Source organism: Vicia villosa, linkage group LG3 (genome assembly GCF_029867415.1).
Source record: "Vicia villosa cultivar HV-30 ecotype Madison, WI linkage group LG3, Vvil1.0, whole genome shotgun sequence".
NCBI classification, from domain to species: domain Eukaryota; kingdom Viridiplantae; phylum Streptophyta; class Magnoliopsida; order Fabales; family Fabaceae; genus Vicia; species Vicia villosa.
In genome coordinates, this window is record NC_081182.1 from 40,415,962 (window position 1) to 40,436,480 (window position 20,519).

General features: G+C 34.4%; 3 protein-coding genes and 1 pseudogene across 3 annotated transcripts; 3 read left to right on the forward strand and 1 right to left on the reverse strand.

The window, feature by feature from the left end:
* The first annotated feature begins 1 nt into the window (after position 1).
* LOC131657921 (L-type lectin-domain containing receptor kinase S.6-like) lies at positions 2-1,628 on the forward strand (annotated as a pseudogene).
* Positions 1,629-4,329: 2,701 nt separating this feature from the next.
* Positions 4,330-4,830, reverse strand: LOC131657922 (uncharacterized mitochondrial protein AtMg00310-like). Its single transcript, XM_058927269.1, has one exon. It carries the CDS (start codon positions 4,828-4,830, stop codon positions 4,330-4,332), a length of 501 nt encoding a protein of 166 aa, XP_058783252.1.
* Positions 4,831-5,796: 966 nt separating this feature from the next.
* On the forward strand, positions 5,797-8,459 carry LOC131655497 (uncharacterized). The gene is made up of 6 exons (XM_058925352.1): positions 5,797-5,966; positions 6,822-6,907; positions 7,062-7,472; positions 7,567-7,791; positions 7,880-7,995; positions 8,095-8,459. The coding sequence occupies exons 1-6, from the start codon at positions 5,964-5,966 to the stop codon at positions 8,172-8,174; spliced, it is 921 nt and encodes a 306-aa protein (XP_058781335.1). The 5' UTR covers positions 5,797-5,963; the 3' UTR covers positions 8,175-8,459.
* Positions 8,460-16,606: 8,147 nt separating this feature from the next.
* LOC131655498 (amino acid permease 3-like) lies at positions 16,607-19,585 on the forward strand. Its single transcript, XM_058925353.1, has 6 exons — positions 16,607-16,740; positions 16,852-17,085; positions 17,534-17,627; positions 17,933-18,147; positions 18,250-18,389; positions 18,561-19,585. Exons 1-6 carry the CDS (start codon positions 16,668-16,670, stop codon positions 19,191-19,193), a joined length of 1,389 nt encoding a protein of 462 aa, XP_058781336.1. The 5' UTR covers positions 16,607-16,667; the 3' UTR covers positions 19,194-19,585.
* The last annotated feature ends 934 nt before the right edge of the window (positions 19,586-20,519 follow it).

Genomic DNA, 20,519 nt, shown 5'->3' on the forward strand with positions numbered 1-20,519 from the left:
CCATGTTGGTATTGATCTTAGCAGTGTTGTTTCTTTTGCTTCTGTTGATGTTCTTTCACGTGGGGTTGATTTGAAAAGTGGGAAAATCATCACTGCATGGATTGAGTATCGAGATGACATGAAAATGGTTCGTGTTTGGGTTGGTTATTCGTCAACTAGGCCACCAACACCGATTCTTGCATCACTCGTTGATGTTTCTGAGAGATTCAAAGAGTTTATGCATGTTGGTTTCTCGGCTTCTAATGGAAAAGGTTCGAGTATTCACCTTGTTCATCATTGGCAGTTCAAAACTTTGAGTTATTCTTATTCTAATAGTCCTATGGATAATTTAGAAGAAGGTGATTGTTTCTTGTGCTATGCCGCGCGATTTGAAAGCGTCGAAGAAAAAAGGTGAAAATTTTCAAGGGAAAAATATTGGTGATTTAGCTCTTGGAATTGGTGGAATAACAGCTTTTGTTGTGTCAGCATTGGCATTAGTTCTTGTGATATGTGTTTACATGAAAAGGAAAAAGGGGGGTGTGATTAGAAAGATTAGAGAAGGACAGAGTTGTAGATTTCAAACAAATAAAGTTCCAATGAGGTTAGCACTTTCAGAGATAACATCAGCTACAATGGGGTTTAACAGAGCTAGACTAGTTGGTGAAGGTGCATCTGCAAAAGTTTATAAAGGGTCACTTCCATTTGGAGGTGATGTAGCTGTGAAGAGATTCGAAAAAATGGATGATTTGGACTGTTTACACAATCCTTTCGCAACCGAGTTCGCTACAATGGTTGGTTGCTTGCGGCACAAGAATCTGGTTCAGCTCAAGGGATGGTGCTGTGAAGAGAATGAATTGGTTTTGGTTTATGAGTATCTACCTAATGGAAGCCTTGATAAAGTTCTGCATAAAAATTTAAGATCTTCATTTGTGCTTTCGTGGAAACAAAGGGTTAATATAATTCTTGGCGTCGCGGCTGCTCTTACTTATCTCCATGAAGAATGTGAGAGACAGATCATTCATAGAGATGTGAAGACATGTAACATAATGCTTGATGTAGATTTCAATGCGAAACTTGGCGATTTCGGGCTTGCAGAAGTGTATGAACATAGTTCTAGCACAAGGGATGCTACTATACCAGCAGGAACAATGGGGTATCTAGCACCGGAATACGTTTATACCGGGATTCCTACCGTGAAGACCGATGTGTATAGTTTCGGAGTCGTGGTGATTGAAGTCGCGACAGGGAGGAAACCCGTTGGAGACGACGGAACTGTCGTTGGCGACTATGTTTGGAAGCTGTGGGAAAAGAATAGACTTGTGGACGCGGCGGATCCGAAATTGATGGGGAATTCGATATCGTTGAGATGGAAAGAGTGTTATTGGTAGGGCTTGTTTGTGTTCATCCTGATAATGAGAAGAGGCCTAGAGTGAGGGATGCAGCTAGAATGATTAAGAATGAAGCATCAGTTCCTTTGTTGCCACCATGTAAACCAAGGGTGAGGATTAGGCCTATTTGTTTTAATGAAACACAGAATTTTGGTGATGATTGGGTTAGTAATGATGAAGCTCTTTATATGACTCCTAGAAGCCAGTTTTACTAGGTTTTTGTGTTCTGGAATCAGTTTTTTGATGATTGGATCTTGTAAATTTTTAGGACATAAGAAAAAGTTCTTGTTTTCTTTAGTATTTTTAGTTGATTATTGAAACAAAATGATTATAATGCACTTTGTTTAGATGACTATATTAACATAAATGGACATTGTTTCAAACTTAATGTAACAAGCTAAGCAAGGTTATGTGATAATTGATGAGTACTTGTCATAGAGCAATAAACAAAAATTGAGATTGATAAGAAGCAGAAGAAACAAAACGTAGTAGATATGTCTGAATGCATTCATAATTGCTACACATTGAAAAAGCAACAAAATTTCTCTGTAAGAAGCAACATCAGTTTTGGTTGCCAGTATTCAGATTTCCATATGGAGAAAAAATTAAAGGACAAACATTGTATGCTTTTAATCAAATCTGTGTGATTCGTACTTTTGTCAGTCATTTAATCTTGGCCATTTATTTCAAAATTTTGAAGATCCAACTGTTAAAGTTTTCGTTTATTTATTTTGATTAACTAATTACTTATTTTTGGTTGAACACTTTAATTACAATATTTCACTAAACAAGTAATTACTAAAATAACCGGTTTGTGATACTCACTCCATAGACTCTCTTTAGTAAAAATAGCGGTTGATAGATAAACTACTTTATAGCTTATAGTTGATGACTTATAGATGATCATTGATGACTGATGGCTAATGACTAATAGCTTATAGCTGATGAATTATAGATGATAAGTTAGTTGAAGTGTTTAGTAAAATTAGTAGTTTAATAGCTGATAAATTGAAATGTCATAAAAGATATTTAATATATAATTGTTTTATATAAATTAAAATAAATTATAAAGAATAATAATAAAATTTAATTAAAATAATAAAGACAAAAGTGGAAGAAAATATGATAAGTTATAAGCTAAAACGCTATTTAAAGTAGCGTCTGAAAAATAAGCTATAAGTTAGTAAAATAAACTATAAGTTCGTGATGAAAAGACGGTTATCAAACAACTTTTTAGTATCATATGAGCTTATAAACTATAAACGTTAAGACATAAGCACAAAAACTGTCTTACTAAACCGAGCCATAGACCATTATATAATTTAATTTTTAAAATAATATAAAAATATATCAATTAATTTTATAAGATACATAATTATTTAATACATGAACAATGATACATTCTTAGTAACAAAAAAAAGTAATACTTCACTATCTTGAGTAGTTGAGTTAATAATATTTTACAATAAAATTCAACTGCTAAACCTTTAAGATTTAATTCATGGTGTGGTTACGTGGAAAGAGATTTCACAATCTTTATATTTATGTATATATTTCAAGAATTAATATTACATCATAATCTACATAACAAAATTTACACAATTACTAAATCAAATATATATTTGTTGAGATATTTCACACATAATTAAAATACATTATGTTATATATATATATATATATATATATATATATATATATATATATATTATATACTATATATATATATATATATATATAGTATATATATATATATATATAGTATATATATATATATATAATATATATATATATATATATATATATATATATATATATATATATATTCTTTTACCAAAACAAACTTAACTTCTTTCATTCATAAGAATAGAATCAATACAACGAGGAATACTGTTAACATAACTGCGTCGAGGCTAAGAATTGACCGCCTTTGTAAGACAATGGGCAACCATATTCGCTTGACGTTTAACGAACTCTACCTCAAAGTTCGGAAAATTACAAAGTAAAAGTTTAATAGAGCGAATAATAAAATTAAATTCAGAACCACCTATGATATTGGAATGAATAGCTTGAACTACTTGAAGAGAATCACCCTCAAAAATAACATGATCAAGCTGAAGGGCTAAAGCACTTTGGATAGCTTCCTTTAAAGCCAATGCTTCCGCTTCTATGATAGAAAATGAACCAACATCCTAAGCAACACCGGCTTTAACAAAGTTCCCCAAATTATCCTGGATACACCAACCTCTATTAGTAGTTCCTTGGTGACGGTTAAAACCCGCATCAACATTACACTTAACCCAACCGGGAAGGGGGGATCCAAGAAAGAGTGGAAGGAAGGGCATCCTATCCATCCTGAGGATTTTTAGCCAACCACCACTCATGCCTCTTGTGAAAAGCTAACCACCCAAGCCTTGATGCCTCCTCCTTCTCATTATTCCAAATAAAATCATTCCTGTTATGCCTCATCAACTCAATCATCATAGCAAAGCGCCCCGCCGCCTTCCTATCCTCCCTAGTACACAAGTTCAAAATAAGAGATCGAATATCATTAGAAAGAAGAAGGAGAGGTGCAACAATGTCGTACAAACCTGCTGTCCTCCAAAACTCGATAGTCTCCGGACATCCGACAAAAACATGTCAATCATCCTCCTCCACCTCCCCGCAAAATTGACACGTAATAGGACAAGGGACATGGTGTTGTCTTAGCCGGACCCGGGAAGGAAAACAACCTGAGCAAATCCGCCAAAGAAGGTGTTTCACTCGTGGGGGGAAATAATAGACCACAATCCATTCCAATTAACCTCAATATTCTCCTGAATAGGAAGCTTCTGTCTACTCTTCCAAACACGATAACCGGAACGAACACTATAATTGACCATCTTTCTTCTCCTCCCACACCAAACGATCAACGACAACGTCCTCCACTAACGGGACAATAGTGATAGCTTCCGCTCTTGTAAAATCAAACAGCTCTCGAATCAACCTCATATTCCACTGTTTTTACATTTGGCAACAACACATCTTTAACCACCATATTATAGATACCATGTTGTTGTGGTCCCGAAACATACCTCTCATCTTTTCCCCGAATCCAAGGTTTCTGCATAACCTTAATCTGCCTACCGTCACCTATACTCCACCTACAACCGAGCATAAGAACATCTCTAGCTTTCCAAATACTCCTCCATACAAAACTAGGATTAGAACCAAGATTAGTTTCAAAGAAAGATGTTTTTGGGAAGTACCTTGCTTTGAAGAATTTGGACACTAAAGATTGCGGGTGACTCAAAATAAACCATCCTTGCTTAGCCATCATAGCCATATTAAAAGCTCTAAAATTTCTGAAACCAAGACCTCCGTCCTTCTTAGAACAAGCTAAACGGTCCCACGCCATCCAACAAATACCCTTACTGTTAGAACCTCCACCCCACCAAAAAGCATTCAACATTCTCTTCACTATCATTAATCACTGATTCAGGCAAAATAAATATACTCATCACGTAAGCCGGGATAGCTTGGAGAACCGATTTAATCATGACTTCTTTACCAGCTTTTGACAGGGACCGAACTTTCCGAGAATTAATCCGTTGCCAAATACGGTCTTTGATGAAAGCAAAAGTAAACTTTTTACTCCTCCCCGATCATAGAGGGCAGCCATAAGTACTTGCCTGTCCCTAAGACATGACGGACTCCCATGATATTTGCAAGATCCTTCTGGGCAGGCAAACTCAGATTCCGGTTGAAAAAAGACCTCAGATTTGGTTAAATTGATTTCCTGACCAGAAGCCTTTGCATAGATATTCAGAACCTCCATAAGATGATAAACTTCCTCCACATTGGCCCTGCAAAATAGAAAACAGTCGTCAGCAAAAAGAAGATGCGACACACTAGGTGCCCCTCTGCAAATTTGGATACCATGGATATCTCCTCTCGCTACAGAACCCTTGATGAGGGTCGAAAGACCTTCAGATATAAGAATGAAAAGATAAGGCGACAGTCGGTCGCCTTGCCTGAGTCCTCTTTCAGGCACAATAGGTCTAACTGTGTCCGAGTTAACTAGAACCGAATAGTGAACTGACGTAACACACATCCAAATCCAGTGTGTCCACCTCTCCGAAAAACCCATCTTCAGCATCATACTTCTTAAGAATCCCCAATCCACCCTATTGTAAGCCTTTCTGATATCAATCTTAAGAGTTAACTGAGCTCTCCTACCATGTTCTATATTTAAATTTCCACAATTTATGTATTTTATTTTGTCCCTATTATAAATTCTATTTACCAAACCTATCTATATATAAATAAAATAAAATTTTCTCTTTTGAAAATTTCAGCTGATTTAATTTATTTTTAAAATAATGAGATTTTGAAGTTATTTCCTTCTAGTTTTGCGTATTCGGGTTCGTAACAGACAAATAATCCGTTTCCACTTGTGTGTTTGTACTTGATGAATCAAAGCCTTTGTTTTTGCTTCCAAATCCTCAAAATCGCTTCTCAATCAAAAAAGTGAATTACTCCAAAATCGCTTCTCAGAGTAACAACTTATTGAAATCCAAACATCGCTTTCTTGATTGCCTTCTTCACGCTACAATTTCAATGGTAATTTTTCTTTTTCAGCTGATTAATTCAATGTTCAAATGTTGCTATTGTTAACGAAATTTCAATGGTAATGTGGTTTTAATTCAGGGATGCAACTTTTTTTCTTTCTTGCTTTGTTTTTTATTTAAATTTTTATTTATTTAATCATTCTGTGTTTTTTATTATTAATTCTTACTATTATAGATCTATATTAGGATATTTAGTTGCAAGGTTATTTTAGAAATCCAATGTCCTGATCCTACTCAGTGATTTTTAATTACAATTAATAAATCTTTGTTTCTGTAATTTAGGTTTATTTTAATGCTTTTGATACAGAATATTGTTAACTGTTATTAGCACCGAAACCTCTGAAAAATGGCGTGTCTGAGTTGGGGATTACGTTTAATTTATTCAATTTTTCAAATTATTACTGGAGTTGCCGAGTTGATGTCGGTGTCATGTTCGGGGTGTCCGTGCTTCATGTTTGTTACCATTAACTAACCAACAGTTCTGCTAGCATGTACAAAAGTTGATAAACATGATATCCATAAAATTTGAAATGATCAGTAGAATATGTTAGTTTTTTTTTTTTACAGCTGGTACAAATGTTTATGTTCTGATTTTCGGCGAAAATGTTGGACCTCAAAATGGGGGAAAGTGTTATTAAGTTCTAGTAATTGTGTTTTTGTTTTTGATCGAGCACGCACGACTCAAAAGTCGAACTGAGCTTACTAATTAACTACAGGTTTTATGTGCAGACATGAATCATGATTACATCTGTTATAGTTTTTATAGAAGAATACATATGCGGAGCTTCACTTTTGATCTTAATTGAGTTAGGAACCATTTCAGTAAAAATCTATATACCTGTTGCAGGAGAGTGTTTGTCTCAAGTGTGGCGATGTAGGTTTTATCGAGGCTATAGTTTTTTGCAACAAGTGTGAGGCTTGTGCTCTTCACAGGTACTTATCGTTCACTGCTTACTTCTTTTTGCTGCATTATTTGATGCTCTTGTAGCAAGTTTTTGTTGTCGTATTTAGCTTCAGGTTTAAACACCTCAAATTATGAACTTTATAAAGTTGCAATTTCATGCTCTTTGTGTCCTTTTCCTTCCAGGTACTGTTTAGATGGACCTGTGATTTTTACTGATGAAGTTATATGGTTTTGTGAGGATTGTGAACCAAAGCAAATATCGCAAAAAACTAAATTGGCAAGTTTGGCCAATTACAGAATCCAAACCCGAAGAAAACTGAAACATTGTGTAAAGAGACTGAAGGAAAGAAATCAACAGCACAAAAGGAAGATTAAAGAGAAGGGGAAGAACGGAAAAGTTAAATCTGGCATGCATAATATCAGCCATGAACAAGAAACTGAATCTAAAAATGAGTGTGAACCAGTTCCATCAAATTCACCAAATAGCAACGTTGTTCCTGAATCTATTCAAATCTCTCAAGTTACTGTCACTGATGATTTAATTCCTTTGGAAGTTCATGTTGATGCACAACCGATTGCAGAACCAATATGGAGGTATCAATTTTGTTTTGCCTCCTTCGTTTGAAAATCAGTGAACTTTTATAGCTTAATGGTGAATATCATTGAAGTTGAATTTTCTGGTTAGTAGGGGAAACTTGCTCTTCTGTGATAAAAGTAAAACTACCGGTACTGTCAAACTTCTGGCCCATTTGTCCAGTTTAGCATCCCCCAAAGTTCTGGAGGAGGTTGATCTTTTCCCAGAAGTGCTTTCCGCTGATTTGCTTCCCAGATCTGCGGTGTGGCCTACTAGCTTCAAGAAGAAAGGACCAACTGATAAGAGCATTGCTCTTTATTTCTTTCCTGTAAATGAAAGGTAGTTTCTTAGACAAGTTTGAAATCATGTCAATGCGATCTTACATTAAATTGATATATCTATATAATATTTACCGATCATCTATCAGTGTCTTTGATAAGCTGGTTGATGATATCATTCGGACTGAAGAGGCCGTAAGAGTTGTGACCGAAAATGCAGTGCTTTTAATTTTTCCTTCCACCTTGCTTCCAATCCAACATCAGAGTGAGTTTCATCTATTCTAGCGAAATTCAGTTTAACATTTCAGTCCAATTATTTATCCATCTTAAGATTCCATTTTAATTTACGTCATCGTTTGGACAGGGTTTCAATCCAAACATTACTTGTGGGGTGTCTTCAAGAAAAAGCAAACTTCACTCGAGGCAAATGATGCTGTGAGCTGAAAGGATGCTCATGTTACGAAACCCTTAACTCGGCCTAACCATAGTCAGTTTTATATTCTTGAGAAATAATAGTAGCTATAGTTATAATGCTTAGATTGTACTACTGTAGTAGTTATATGATATTTGCATGATGATGTGATGGTGTTACTTAGTTGCATAATTGGTCATTATTTAGGTAAGGATTATCATTCTTTACTAATCCTTAGTCAATTTCGTGTTTTCACGGTGAATCATATGAAGCTTTTGACAGTTAGAAATTATCTATAATGAGAATTGTCATTTTTACCGATGTTGTTCAAATGAGTTATATATTGCATCTGACATCCACAACCACAAGGGTTTTTTCCAGCTCAATTTCATTGATCAGAGGTACAGGTCATCAATGACATATTTTCTCCTGCTATATCAGTTTAACTCAGAGAAGAAACTAAGTATTACAACTAAGCAGAAGAATGAAAAAAATGCATGAGACCAAGGCCAGAGTTTATCAAAAAGATGAAAATGCTTATTACAGTAACAGTTGCAAATTTGAAGAGATTGAGATGGACAAAAAAGTTCCATCATAACACGCTACTCCTATTGTAGAATCCCAACTTGCTTGTAAGTGATTCATGTCTCTGATCAATGTATAAATCTTCAGCAGTAGCGGCAGTTGGTAGCTTACACTCAAGTTTGAATGGCTAGAACCCTATCACAGACTTGGATTGAGGGGAGACTAGGGATGTCAACGGGGCAGGAAATGTTCGGAGCGATGTTTCCCCGCTCCCCGCCTCCAAATTGATTCCTTGGGAGACCAATATTATTATTATTATTATCAGTTGTTCTGTTCAATCTTTTAAATCTAATTCTTTATCCAGGATCCTTGATTCAAGGGCAACCTCGCATACTACTCATTCCTTTACATTTTTTAATTTATAAAAATCGCCTTTCACAAAAATGACACTCTTCCTAATTATATGGAAGTTTTAGTTCCTGCAATAGGCACAATATTTGGAGCTCCAAATCTGATTATTGAAAATGTCATTTGCATTCCAGATTTTCACTTTAGTCTAATTTAAGCCATTTCCTTGATACTTAACTTGAATCTTGAAATTATGTTCTCAGAAGGACACATGTCGGACTTGATGTTTGGGACAATTTGTACAAATGATTTATAATAATTGACTGATTTTAGGGATAGATGTCAGGGACAATTTGTACAAATGATTTATAATAATTGATTGATTTTAGGGATAGATCTTTTTAGAGTAAATCTTTTGGATGTTTCAAAATAACTTTTTACCGTCATTACTTACTTTTTCAAGCAATCGTTATTTTCTGACACCAAAACCTTTCTAAAATCCTTACTCAAAACATTATTAATTGTAGAACAGCGGTAATATCGCATCGATCCATGGGAAAATGATAAAGCAAATACTACCCTAACAAGAGTGTTTTAACAGACATGCAATTCTAATATAGACTTGTGTCGAAGTTTAATGTTAAATGTTGGGATTGAAGTCCCTATACAAGGAAAATAATTTTAATAAACACGAGTTAAGGTTTAACGAGTTTATTGCCTTGACTTGTCTTAAATTTTCAACGCTCTAAAAGTGAACTTGTAAAAACCATTCCCCAATAAAATCAAACCCCATTTGCATAAGAAACCTCACTTAAACGCAAGGCGTTGACTTTAAAGAAAGCATATCTTTGGGTCAGATAATAAGTTTATGGAGATTGTGCTTACAATTCTCCACAGCTACCAAATATTCTTCTTCAAAGATGATGATTTCCATCTGATCATCCTTAATCATTGGTTTACGAAGCTAACTCAGAGGTATATTACAAACATTGTTAATTGTTTGGGCGAAACTTCTTTGTTGTGCATGTAGGTTGGGGTTAGGGGTTTAAGATTGAAACGAATGTGGAAGCTAAGAGTCAAGTAAAAAGTACGAGATAATCACATTATTCTTCATGGTCAGAGTAGGGCGGGGGTAGGGGATTCATAGGAAACCTTTAAAGTGTGTTTAGATGAGGCGGTTGAAAAATTTTAAAAAATTTAAAAATTTAAACAATTCAAATGATTCAATTCAAATTTATTTAGTTTTAAATTCTTTTATTTTGATATAGTATTAAGATAAATCATTGTTAGATTTTGGAATATTTTATAAATTTTAAAATACACTTTTTAATTTGGTTTTTGAAAATTGCAATGCTTTTAATAGAAAAGAATGATTATATGTCATAAGTTGAAGAATACTATAGTAAATAAGTTCTAATTTCATTTTAACTTTTCTTGGTGTCAATGTTTGTTAATGGGTAAATAGTAAGATAACCATAGTTTCTTTGGATCTTGTCTACTATTACTATGTCCAATTATTTAATGTCTTATTATTTCGTTTATATTTATTTTATCGGTTTTGTTGCGACTTAAATCATGGTAGCAAGTTTTCTTTCAATCATGCTTATGAGAATTGGAGCATCAACCCAAACATGGTAGCACAAGAGAGAATCATTTTTACTTTTTGCATCCATGAGATAAAAATCTACTAATAGCAATAAGTTGATTTGTTTTAAAGAGATTAGGTGGTCTCTTATCATGATTATGAGTTCCAATTAAATAACCTTGTAAAGTTTATCTACAAGATCTTATGTGAATATCTCACATGAGTAGTTGTTTTTGAGAATTTTTTGCTTTTTTTATCGTGATTAATAACTCATATATACTCGTATTGATAAATTAAAAGCAATAATGATTGGATGCACTTAAAATTATTGTAATTTGGTTCTTTTATTTTATCTTTTTCTGGTTTTGGTTCCCCATTTCTATAAGAAAATTTCTTTAGCCACCTCCCTATGGGGGTCACCCCCAGCGAAAATCCCAAAATACCTCTGCTTCGGAAGTTCATTTCCGAAAGCGTCTTTTTTTGAAAAAATTGACTTATTTCGGAAGTTCATTTCCGAAAACATTATTTCGGAAGTTCACTTCCGAAATACTGCGATTTCTGCAGATTTATCAAAACACTCCCCCTCCCCCAATCATTTACCCTAAATCAAAACAAAAAGTGGCAAAGGCGAAAATTTGTGCAAACAGAATTCCAAAGCTGCATCAAGGCTCCAATCACACTGCTAAACAACATTCAAAAGCCCTCAATCCTAACACTTTGTAAGTTTTGAAATTTTTAGATCTATTATTCAAATGCATGTTATTTAGGGTTTTAATTGCATAAATGATATATGGTTAGGTTGTTAGTAGTATTTAGGTTGTTTAGAAGCATTTTGATTTGGTTTGAAGTTTGGTTTAGGGGTCTGCCATGGAAGTTGCAGAAAACTCCATCGCAGGGGTGTTTCGGAAGTTCATTTCCAAAAACACCTCCATCCCAGTTTTCGGAAATGAACTTCCGAAATGTATCAGAAGTTCAAATTTTTTTGTTTTTTTATTTTGTCTCGCATATTAATCGATTTCAATTGTTTACAGGAACATGTCAGACAATCAACCAGCACGCAGGACTGCGTCTTCTAGAGAGGGTAGGGAGTGTCCGTTTTAATTTGCAAGTACTTTATTTTTAACGCCTTTGTTTATTATGCCTGTTTCTTTGAAGTTTGTGTCCCTTTCTTCTTTTATAAAAGGAGGTCTCATGGACCTTTCTTTCTTCATTTTTACGCAGGAATGGGTGGCGCTAAGGGAAGAAAGGGTTCTTCAAAGAAGGAGGTGAAGGAGGTGAAGGAGAAGAAGAAGGTTTTGACTGGTTCTGCTTCTCGTCCCCTGGGGGTCCATGGCTCGGACTTGCAGACTCAGTCTTCAGGCGTGATCAACGCTGATGGTTCTGATACTGAGTGGGATGAGGATTGGTATAATTATCTTCATTCGGAGGAGTTCGCTCGTCGGGAAGAATAACGTGTTTTTATTTTGTTTGATGTGTATTTTGTAACGCTCGTCGGGCAGAATAACGTGTTTTTGTTTTGTTTGACGTGTTTTGTTTGACGTGTTTTGTTTTGTTTTGTTCTGATTTCAGATTGTATCGCACAGTGTTTTTGTATTGGATTTATCATCTTAGTTTTTGGATTGTTCTGATTTCAATATGTAGATTCTTGGATTTCATCGCCGCGAACACTATCCATCTTCTGGATTATAAACATAGAACTTTGACTTTCCCAGCGCACCCCTTTGTTTGATTTTTTTGTAATGACGTCCCCTGATCAGGTAAGAAATATGGACACATGTGCCTACGTAAGCCTTCTAAGACGGTTACCTTCTAAGAAATGTGGTAACACTTTCCTACTTAAAAGCCTACGTAACAAAAATTGGGAAGCTCCACAACCACGCCCTATTTAAAAGAATAAAAAACCTTTTGAAATTTCGAAGTTCTCTTTTCCTTCTCCCCACCACTCTCAGACGGTTAACTTCTAAAACACTTTCCTATTTAAAAGCTTCTCACCCATTTTTCTTTCAAAATATCCCAAATCATTTTCGATCCTAAGTCTTCTTCTTTGCTTTAACGTTTTCTATCTCTTGTTACTGCTTTCATCACAATGTCTCGCCGCGGTGGAGGAAATCATCCCGAAAATCGCCGGAGTCAACCATCTCCTGCACATTCTCAACAATCATCCATCAATGCTGCAGGATCAGGCCGTGGTGGTGGTGGCCGTGGCTCTCGCGGTGGACGTACCTCCAATCCTTCTTCCTCCGGACATCCACCTCCTCCGTCATATGCTCCGGCCCCGGTTACCTCTCCTCCGTCTGTTGTTGCAGCTCCGGTTGTTCGTCCATCTGTTTCAGCGCCGTTTGTTCCATCTGTCGCAGCGCCGGTTGCTTCCTTGAGTTCGGCTCTGATCTCCATCGAGAGCCTGACTGCCGAAGTTAAACAGAAGGCTACTCTAGAGTCGGCTCCGTCGTCTCAGAAGGAAAATTGGGAAGGAAAATTCAAGTTCGTGCTAATCATTTTCAGTTGCGAGTGGCTGATAAGGATCTACACCACTATGATGTAAGTATAGTTTGCTCATAAGTTTTTTGTTGTTGTTTATTATGTTGGTAAGTTACAATGTGGTATGGATTTCTAGAGGATCAGGACTTTCTAACCTGTTGCAGCGTCTCCTCCATCGTCTTCATCCGATTAAATAAAGCGAATCGTTCTTGTTTGTTATTTTTCTTCTGTCCAGACCTTTTTTCGGAAGTGCATTTCCGAATTCCTCCAAGGGGGGTGAGTTCGGAGATGAACTTCCGAAACACCACATTTTCTGAAAATGTAACTTTATTTCGGAGATGCATCTCCGAAATCAATATTTTATATTAAAAAAAACACGTTTTCGGAAGTTCATTTCCGAAAACACCTTTTTTTCAAAAAAAAAGTACCTTTTCGGAAATGAACTTCCGAAACAAGGGGTAGTATTGTAAATTCACCAGGGGTGAGCAAGAAGGTTAGGAGGTGGGTGAAGAAATTCTCTTTTTTTAAACTACTTGATTCATCGCACATTTCTTACATATTGAGAATAGCTCATAATAAGTAAACTTTGCTTTGAAACTTTTCATCTCACTTTCTTCGTGATTTTCCATGAAACATATGTTGGGTTTATCCTTTTTTTACAGACTCATTTAAGGATTCCACGTTGTTTTGTTCCATAAAATGTACGCTCTTTTAGATTCTTTTATATATATTTTTCATCTATCATGTTTTCTTTGATTTCGTGGACGATTTGTCTTTATGTGATCTTTATTCGTGCATTATAAGCATGCTGACACAAAGGAAAATCTTTCTTCATTTTTATATTGAACATTTTGAGGTTGTTTTCCCTTTATATGAAATTTTTAAATTCATGGAGAAGAAGATTCATGTCTTCATCAATTTTGGATTCCTTGACCTCTTTAATTTTTAGTGCATGTCTTTTTTTATGATCACCTTCTTCGCTTTCTACAAGACGGTTTAGCTTAAAATAATGTTCCCGAAATTTATCAAACAGAGTAGTCAAATCCTTTGTAGACAAGTCTTTAGATTCAAAAATCACAATGAACTTAGGTTTTTTGTTGCTGTTAAATAATCTAACGACTTTTTTTATCCATATTTTGAAAAGTTTTACCCATAGTTCTTAAGTGATTGACTATATGAATGAAACGTTTTTTTTTTCATTTTTCAAGACACCACAACAAAATGGTATGACATAGAGAATAAATAAGTCTCTAACAGAAATGGCAAGATGTATCTTGTTAAATGCTAGACTATCAAAAGGTTTTTGGACAGAGGCAATTAACATGGTGTGCTATCTTACCAACAGGTCACCATGGGCTTAATTAGAGGGGAAGGTTGCATAGGAGGTATGAAAAGGTAATTTTATTTGATATTGGAAATTTAAGGGTTTTTGGTTGTCCATCTTATATGCATATATCCAGTGAAGATCGATGCAAACTTGATCTAAAGTCAAAGAACTGTGTCTTTATCGGTTACACGGAAGATGTGAAGGCGTTTAAGTTATGAGGAAGATGGTAATAAACAGAGATGTTGTCTTTGATAAGTAGTTAATGTTGAAGCAGAAAGTTGCAACAAATGTATTAACATTTGAAGCAGAAATTTATAGCAAACAAGTGATTCAGGTGGATGTTGATCCTCCGCCAATGAACAAAATCTAAGTAGTGTCTGAACAACTAGAGGAATCGAGCTCTAATACTAAAATTGACCATAAACCTGAAGTTTAAGGTTTAATACATGATTATATTCTTGTACGTGACAAAGAGCACCACTTAACCAAACCACCATAAAGATATTGGTATAAATACCTGGCATCTTATGTGTTTTTTACTTGTTCTGGAGACCCTTATACTTTCCGAGAGGCTATAACTATCTAGGAGAAAGATAAGTGAATGAGTGTAATGGTGGATGAGATGAAGTCCTTGAAGAAAAATCAAACATGGGAGATTGTTCATCTTCCTAAGTGAAAAAGGGCCATAGGTTGTAAGTGGGTGGTATTCAAGAGAAAACCTACTGTAATGGAAAAAGAAGGGGAAAGGTTCAAGAATTTTTCTCCGGTCGTTAGACATACTTCTATCAGGAAAGTGTTAGTCTTGGTAGCAATCTAAGACATGCATTAAGAGTATATGGATGTGAAGACAATTTTTCTTCACGGTAATCTAGATGAGCAAGGTTACATGGAACATTCAGAGGGATTCAATGACACTTTATATGAAAGACTAATCTATAAATTTAAGAGGTCTTTGTATGGTTTAATGCATGCTCTAAGGCAATGGTATGTGCGCTTTGGTTCATACATGCTTAAGATTGTTACAATAGATGTGAGTATGATTGTTTTGTTTATATTAGGAGTCTTGATGATGACTCTTTTATTTTTCTCTTACTGTATGTCGATGATACGTTGATAACTTCTATTCATTTACATGATGTAAATGAACTGAAAAGTCATATTGGGAAATGAGTTTTACATGAAAGACTTAGGTGCTCCTAAGAAGATTCTCGCAATGTAAATTCACAAGGATATGAGTGCTACAAAATTACTGCTCTCTTAGAAAATTTATGTTGAAAATGTGTTGGACAAGTTTGACATGAGTAATTCGAAAGTCCCTTATGTCAATATTGTTGGTTGTTTAATGTATGATATTATCTACACCAGACCATATTTAAAATAAGTTGTAAGTCAAGTTTGTAACTTTGTGTCTAAATCAGGAAAATTTCATTGGGAAGCAGACACGTGGATTTTTAGGTACTTGAAGAGTATTATGAGCTATGGTATCGTGTTTTATAGTGAACAGGTGATCCTTCAATTGTAGGATATGTTTTAGTTCAGACAATGTTGGTGATATGGGTTATAAGAGGTCTAAAATAATATATGTTTTAGTCCTTGTTATTCTCTAAAATTTTGAAAATTGTTTAATTATCCTTAAACTTTCAAATTTTTGAATAATTTTTTTCATACATGTTTAGAATACAATAAGACATTTCTTTACCAAATTTTAGAATTTTTTAAAATAAGAAAAATTAAATATAATTTTTTTAAATTTTAAAAGATAATGATAAAAATAATAAAAAAAATGAATATTTAGTCTTAATTTTCAACTAGTGAAGGAGAATTTCATAATTGTAATTGGTCTACATCTTTTATCAGTAATATATTATTTAGTATGATCTAATATTTTTCTTTAAAAAGAAACATTAAAAAAAAATCTAAAAAGTAGATGTACATAGTCTTAATTTTCAACTATATACTTGGACTTCTTACCTACCCGTCTATCACTAATAAGTAAAATACATTAGTACGGATACACTTATTTATTTTACCAATAATAATAAATTGGGCAAAAGTATAGTGTTGTTTATAATTAGATGTATTTATTTTTGCAACAGTTGGGTTGGATTGCTGGTCCTTTAGCATTTATACTGTCCACATTAGTCAATGTAGAATACTAGAATTCTTTGCATTTGGACTATTATTATAAATAGACAAATGATGTAAAGTGTAAACCTATAGTCAAAAATAAAATCTTCAAATTATTTGACGTAATCCAAACCAATGGAAACTATCTCTTCACAACCTAACTCTAACTCCGAATACTTGGACGATGATGGCCGTCCTAGAAGAACAGGTGCAAATTAATTTATTATTTTTGTTCTATGGTTTTACGTTAATTGTTTTTATTATGTTTTCTAGTAACGAAGTTGAAGAGTCATTTTTGTGGTATATGATGAACAAACAGGAACCATTTGGACAACAAGCTCTCATATAATAACAGCTGTGATTGGATCTGGAGTACTGTCTTTAGCATGGGCTATAGCACAATTGGGTTGGATTGCTGGTCCTACTGTCATGATACTTTTCAGCTTCATCACTCTGTATACTTCATCAATGTTAACTGAATGTTATCGTTATGGTGATCCTCTTTTTGGGAAAAGAAACTATACTTACGTTGATGCAGTTCAAAACATTCTTGGTAACTTAACACTTATTCTCTCTCGTCTAGCAATTCTCATGGTTTTAAATTGTGGTTGCAGTTGCGATTGTTGTGATTGTTATCATTGTGGTTGCAGTTGCGACTGTTGTGATTGCAATCATTGTGGTTGTTGTTACGCACACTGTGACCTTTGTAGCGTAAATTTTGATTGAGAGATTTTTTGAAATACGTAATTGAAATAGGCTTAAAATAACTGAACAAATATAATTGGAAATGCTTGATGCGGTTCTTAATTTGATCTTCTGCAAGATTTTGAATACAATTAAAGTTTGACGCGGTTGCATATATTACTGTATTAATAATATTTCTGTCACAATTGCGGTTATGTAAAGCAATTTAAAACTTCTCTTCTGGCAAAATGTGAGATGGACCGAATATATTTGATGTTTTAACAAATTATTTATATTTTAAAAATGTTTTTTTGCAGGCAGGTACCATTACACAGTTTGTGGATTAGTTCAGTACATATGTCTTTGCTGCAGTGCAACAGGATACACAATTGGAGCTGCCATTAGCATGATGTGAGTTCAATTATATCATTTATACTTTTGGGGGGAAATTGGTTCTAGTTTAAAACATTTTCTAGAATGTAAAATTAGAGTTTAAACAGAGAAAGTCTAAACAAAATTTATTAACTTAAATATATGATAGATTAAATTAGCGAGTTTTAAGCAAAAGAATTAATCATCTTGTTATAAAGTAAAAGAATTAATCAATCAATTCAATCTGGGAATTTTTTGAATTTTTATTATGAAAATGTGACAGTAATATAAAAATGAAAAGATGTTGATGTTTTGTTTCAATTTAAAATCGGTTTGGATGACAGGGAAATAAGAAAGACTAGATGCCTTCATAAATCAGGAGGAAAAGATCCATGTCTGTTTTCAAGCAATCCATACATGATCGGTTTTGGAGTAATTCAAATTTTCACTTCTCAAATTCCAGAGTTTCATGAAACATGGTTGCTCTCGGTAGTAGCAGCAATCATGTCTTTCGCCTATTCCATAATCGGCTGCTTTCTCGCAATCTACCAAGTTGCAGGTTACATTCCTATAGTTTTATAGATACTACAAACAATCATATTTATAAACCATATAAGAATATCATTTACTTACAATTTTTGTTTAACCGATTCTTAAACAGTAAACGGTACATTCAAGGGTACTATAATCGGAGGAAGCAGTGGAAATGTGTCAACAACAGATAAAGTATGGGGAATTTTCCAAGCTCTTGGTAACATAGCCTTTGCTTACTCGTACTCTCAAATTCTCATTGAAATTCAGGTACATATAAATACGTTTTCTTTACAAGTGTATTTAAATACGGTTTATACTGCAACAAATAAATTGACTGGTGTGTCTGCACGGGTTTCTTATTAGCTTTCTTTAGAAAAAACAACATAATTTGGTGACAATAATAGCTGAGGAATTTATACAAACATCTTGACTACACAGGACACCATAAAAAATCCACCGTCCGAAGTGAAAACAATGAAGAAGGCGACAAACTTGAGTATTTTTGTGACTACAGCTTTTTACATGCTTTGTGGTTGCATGGGCTATGCTGCATTTGGAGAACAAGCACCAGGGAACTTGCTCACTGGATTCAGTTTGTATAATCCATCTTGGGTCATTGATTTAGCGAATGCCACGATCGTAATTCATCTTGTTGGAACATACCAAATATATGCTCAACCTGTGTATGCCTTTGTGGAGAAATGGGCGGCGAAAAGATGGCCTAAAACAAAAGTGAATTTCAGAGTTTTTCGAGGTTACAATCTAAACCTATTTAGATTAGTTTGGAGAACATTGTTTGTGATCATAGCGACTTTTGTTGCAATGTTGATTCCTTTTTTCAATGATGTTCTGGGATTTATTGGAGCTATAGGGTTTTGGCCGTTAACGGTTTATTATCCGGTGGAGATGTATATCTTGCAGAAGAAGATTCCAAAATGGAGTAGGAAATGGATTTGGTTGGAAATCATAAATCTTGTATGTCTTATTGTATCGGTATTGGCTGCACTTGGCTCAACTGCTAGCATTGTGGTTGACCTAAAGAAATACAGGCCATTCGTCACAGATTATTGAACATCAAGCAACATCTACTACAACCTCTTTGGCTTGCACACGAGAAATGTTAATAAAGACATTTATCTTTTATTTTGTATTGAGATTTGTAAAAAAAAATTATTAGAAATGCTATTTCAACACATGATTTTGACACAATAGAGGGAGTAATTTCAAATTTTCAACTTTATTTTAAGGCAGTTTTGCAGCCATCCTTTGCATGTCACATGTGTGGTCTTGGATTCAAGACTTGAATTCTTGAGCTACAATGAGTTAGGTTGAGTGCTTAGACTTTAAAGGAAAATTGAGAAGTTGAAAGTCAGGTTGTAATGTTCTAACTTAATGAAAGAGTTGGGCAAGTAGAAAATTGAAAAAGTTGAAGGTCAAGTTGGTTGTTAAGAGGAAGAAATGGAAATGACTTACTAAATTTTTATTATTGTCAAGTGGGATTATTTTCATGGTTGAATACTTAGAATTTAGAAAGGAAGTTGATGAGTTTTGTTTCTGATGTTAGATGCATTGAAATAGTGTAATATGTTACACTTGTTGCTCTTTGTTGTTGTTCTAGTACAGAACAATTATGATTGATATTTGAAGTTTCAACCTTTAATTTAAACAAACATCAATCAACAATGACTATAACATGATAATATAAAATACTATTATAATAAATAAATACTCAAAAGGATATGTGATATAACACCTCATCAAGAACCCATAAACAAAATACATAATATAAAAATTACACGGTAAGACATTTTTAACCTCTCTGAGATTTTTCTGGACAATATCGTAAATTACATTGTCCTCCTCTATTTTCCACTAGATAGTAATCCAAATGTCTAGTCTCAGATCCGCGTGCATGCACGGACCAAACTATCTACATTGTTGCATAACTCTTTTGTTGCCTCCTCTGTTAGTGTTTCTTCCTCAGTTGGTATCAACGACACGTCTTTAGATGGGGAAACTACGTAGGTTGAGATATATGAAAATACCACATGATGTATTCCACCGAAGTCTTCGAATTGTGCAAGATACGGTCGCCTTGACTTTCTGCAGACAACACATGGTCTAGGTACCTAACATATATGATTAACCTAATATCAAGTAACTAAAGGCTCAACAGAGACGCATGGATATCTTTGAATAGTCTGCACATACCCAAACTGGCGCGAGTCTCTCTTAGGCATGAATCATATCTGATCTGACCATAGTATAAGAAAGACATCAAACAAACATGTGTAGCAGTGAATGATGTGGTTAACAAGTGACTTAATCTTTATGTATGCTTGCATATATTCTCGTCTTCCGTTCTTGAAAAAATGCTAAAAGATTCATGTTTGTATC

Excerpts from the sequence above, each read along its gene's own strand:
- LOC131657922 (XM_058927269.1), bottom strand. The coding sequence starts at position 4,830 with ATGATAGTGAAGAGAATGTTGAATGCTTTTTGGTGGGGTGGAGGTTCT.
- LOC131655497 (XM_058925352.1), top strand. Across the intron at positions 6,908-7,061 it reads GAGGCTTGTGCTCTTCACAG|GTACTGTTTAGATGGACCTG; the intron begins GTACTTATCGTT and ends TTTTCCTTCCAG. Across the intron at positions 7,792-7,879 it reads TTCTTTCCTGTAAATGAAAG|TGTCTTTGATAAGCTGGTTG; the intron begins GTAGTTTCTTAG and ends ATCATCTATCAG.
- LOC131655498 (XM_058925353.1), top strand. The coding sequence starts at position 16,668 with ATGGAAACTATCTCTTCACAACCTAACTCTAACTCCGAATACTTGGAC. Across the intron at positions 17,628-17,932 it reads GGAGCTGCCATTAGCATGAT|GGAAATAAGAAAGACTAGAT; the intron begins GTGAGTTCAATT and ends TTTGGATGACAG. Across the intron at positions 18,390-18,560 it reads AAATTCTCATTGAAATTCAG|GACACCATAAAAAATCCACC; the intron begins GTACATATAAAT and ends TTGACTACACAG.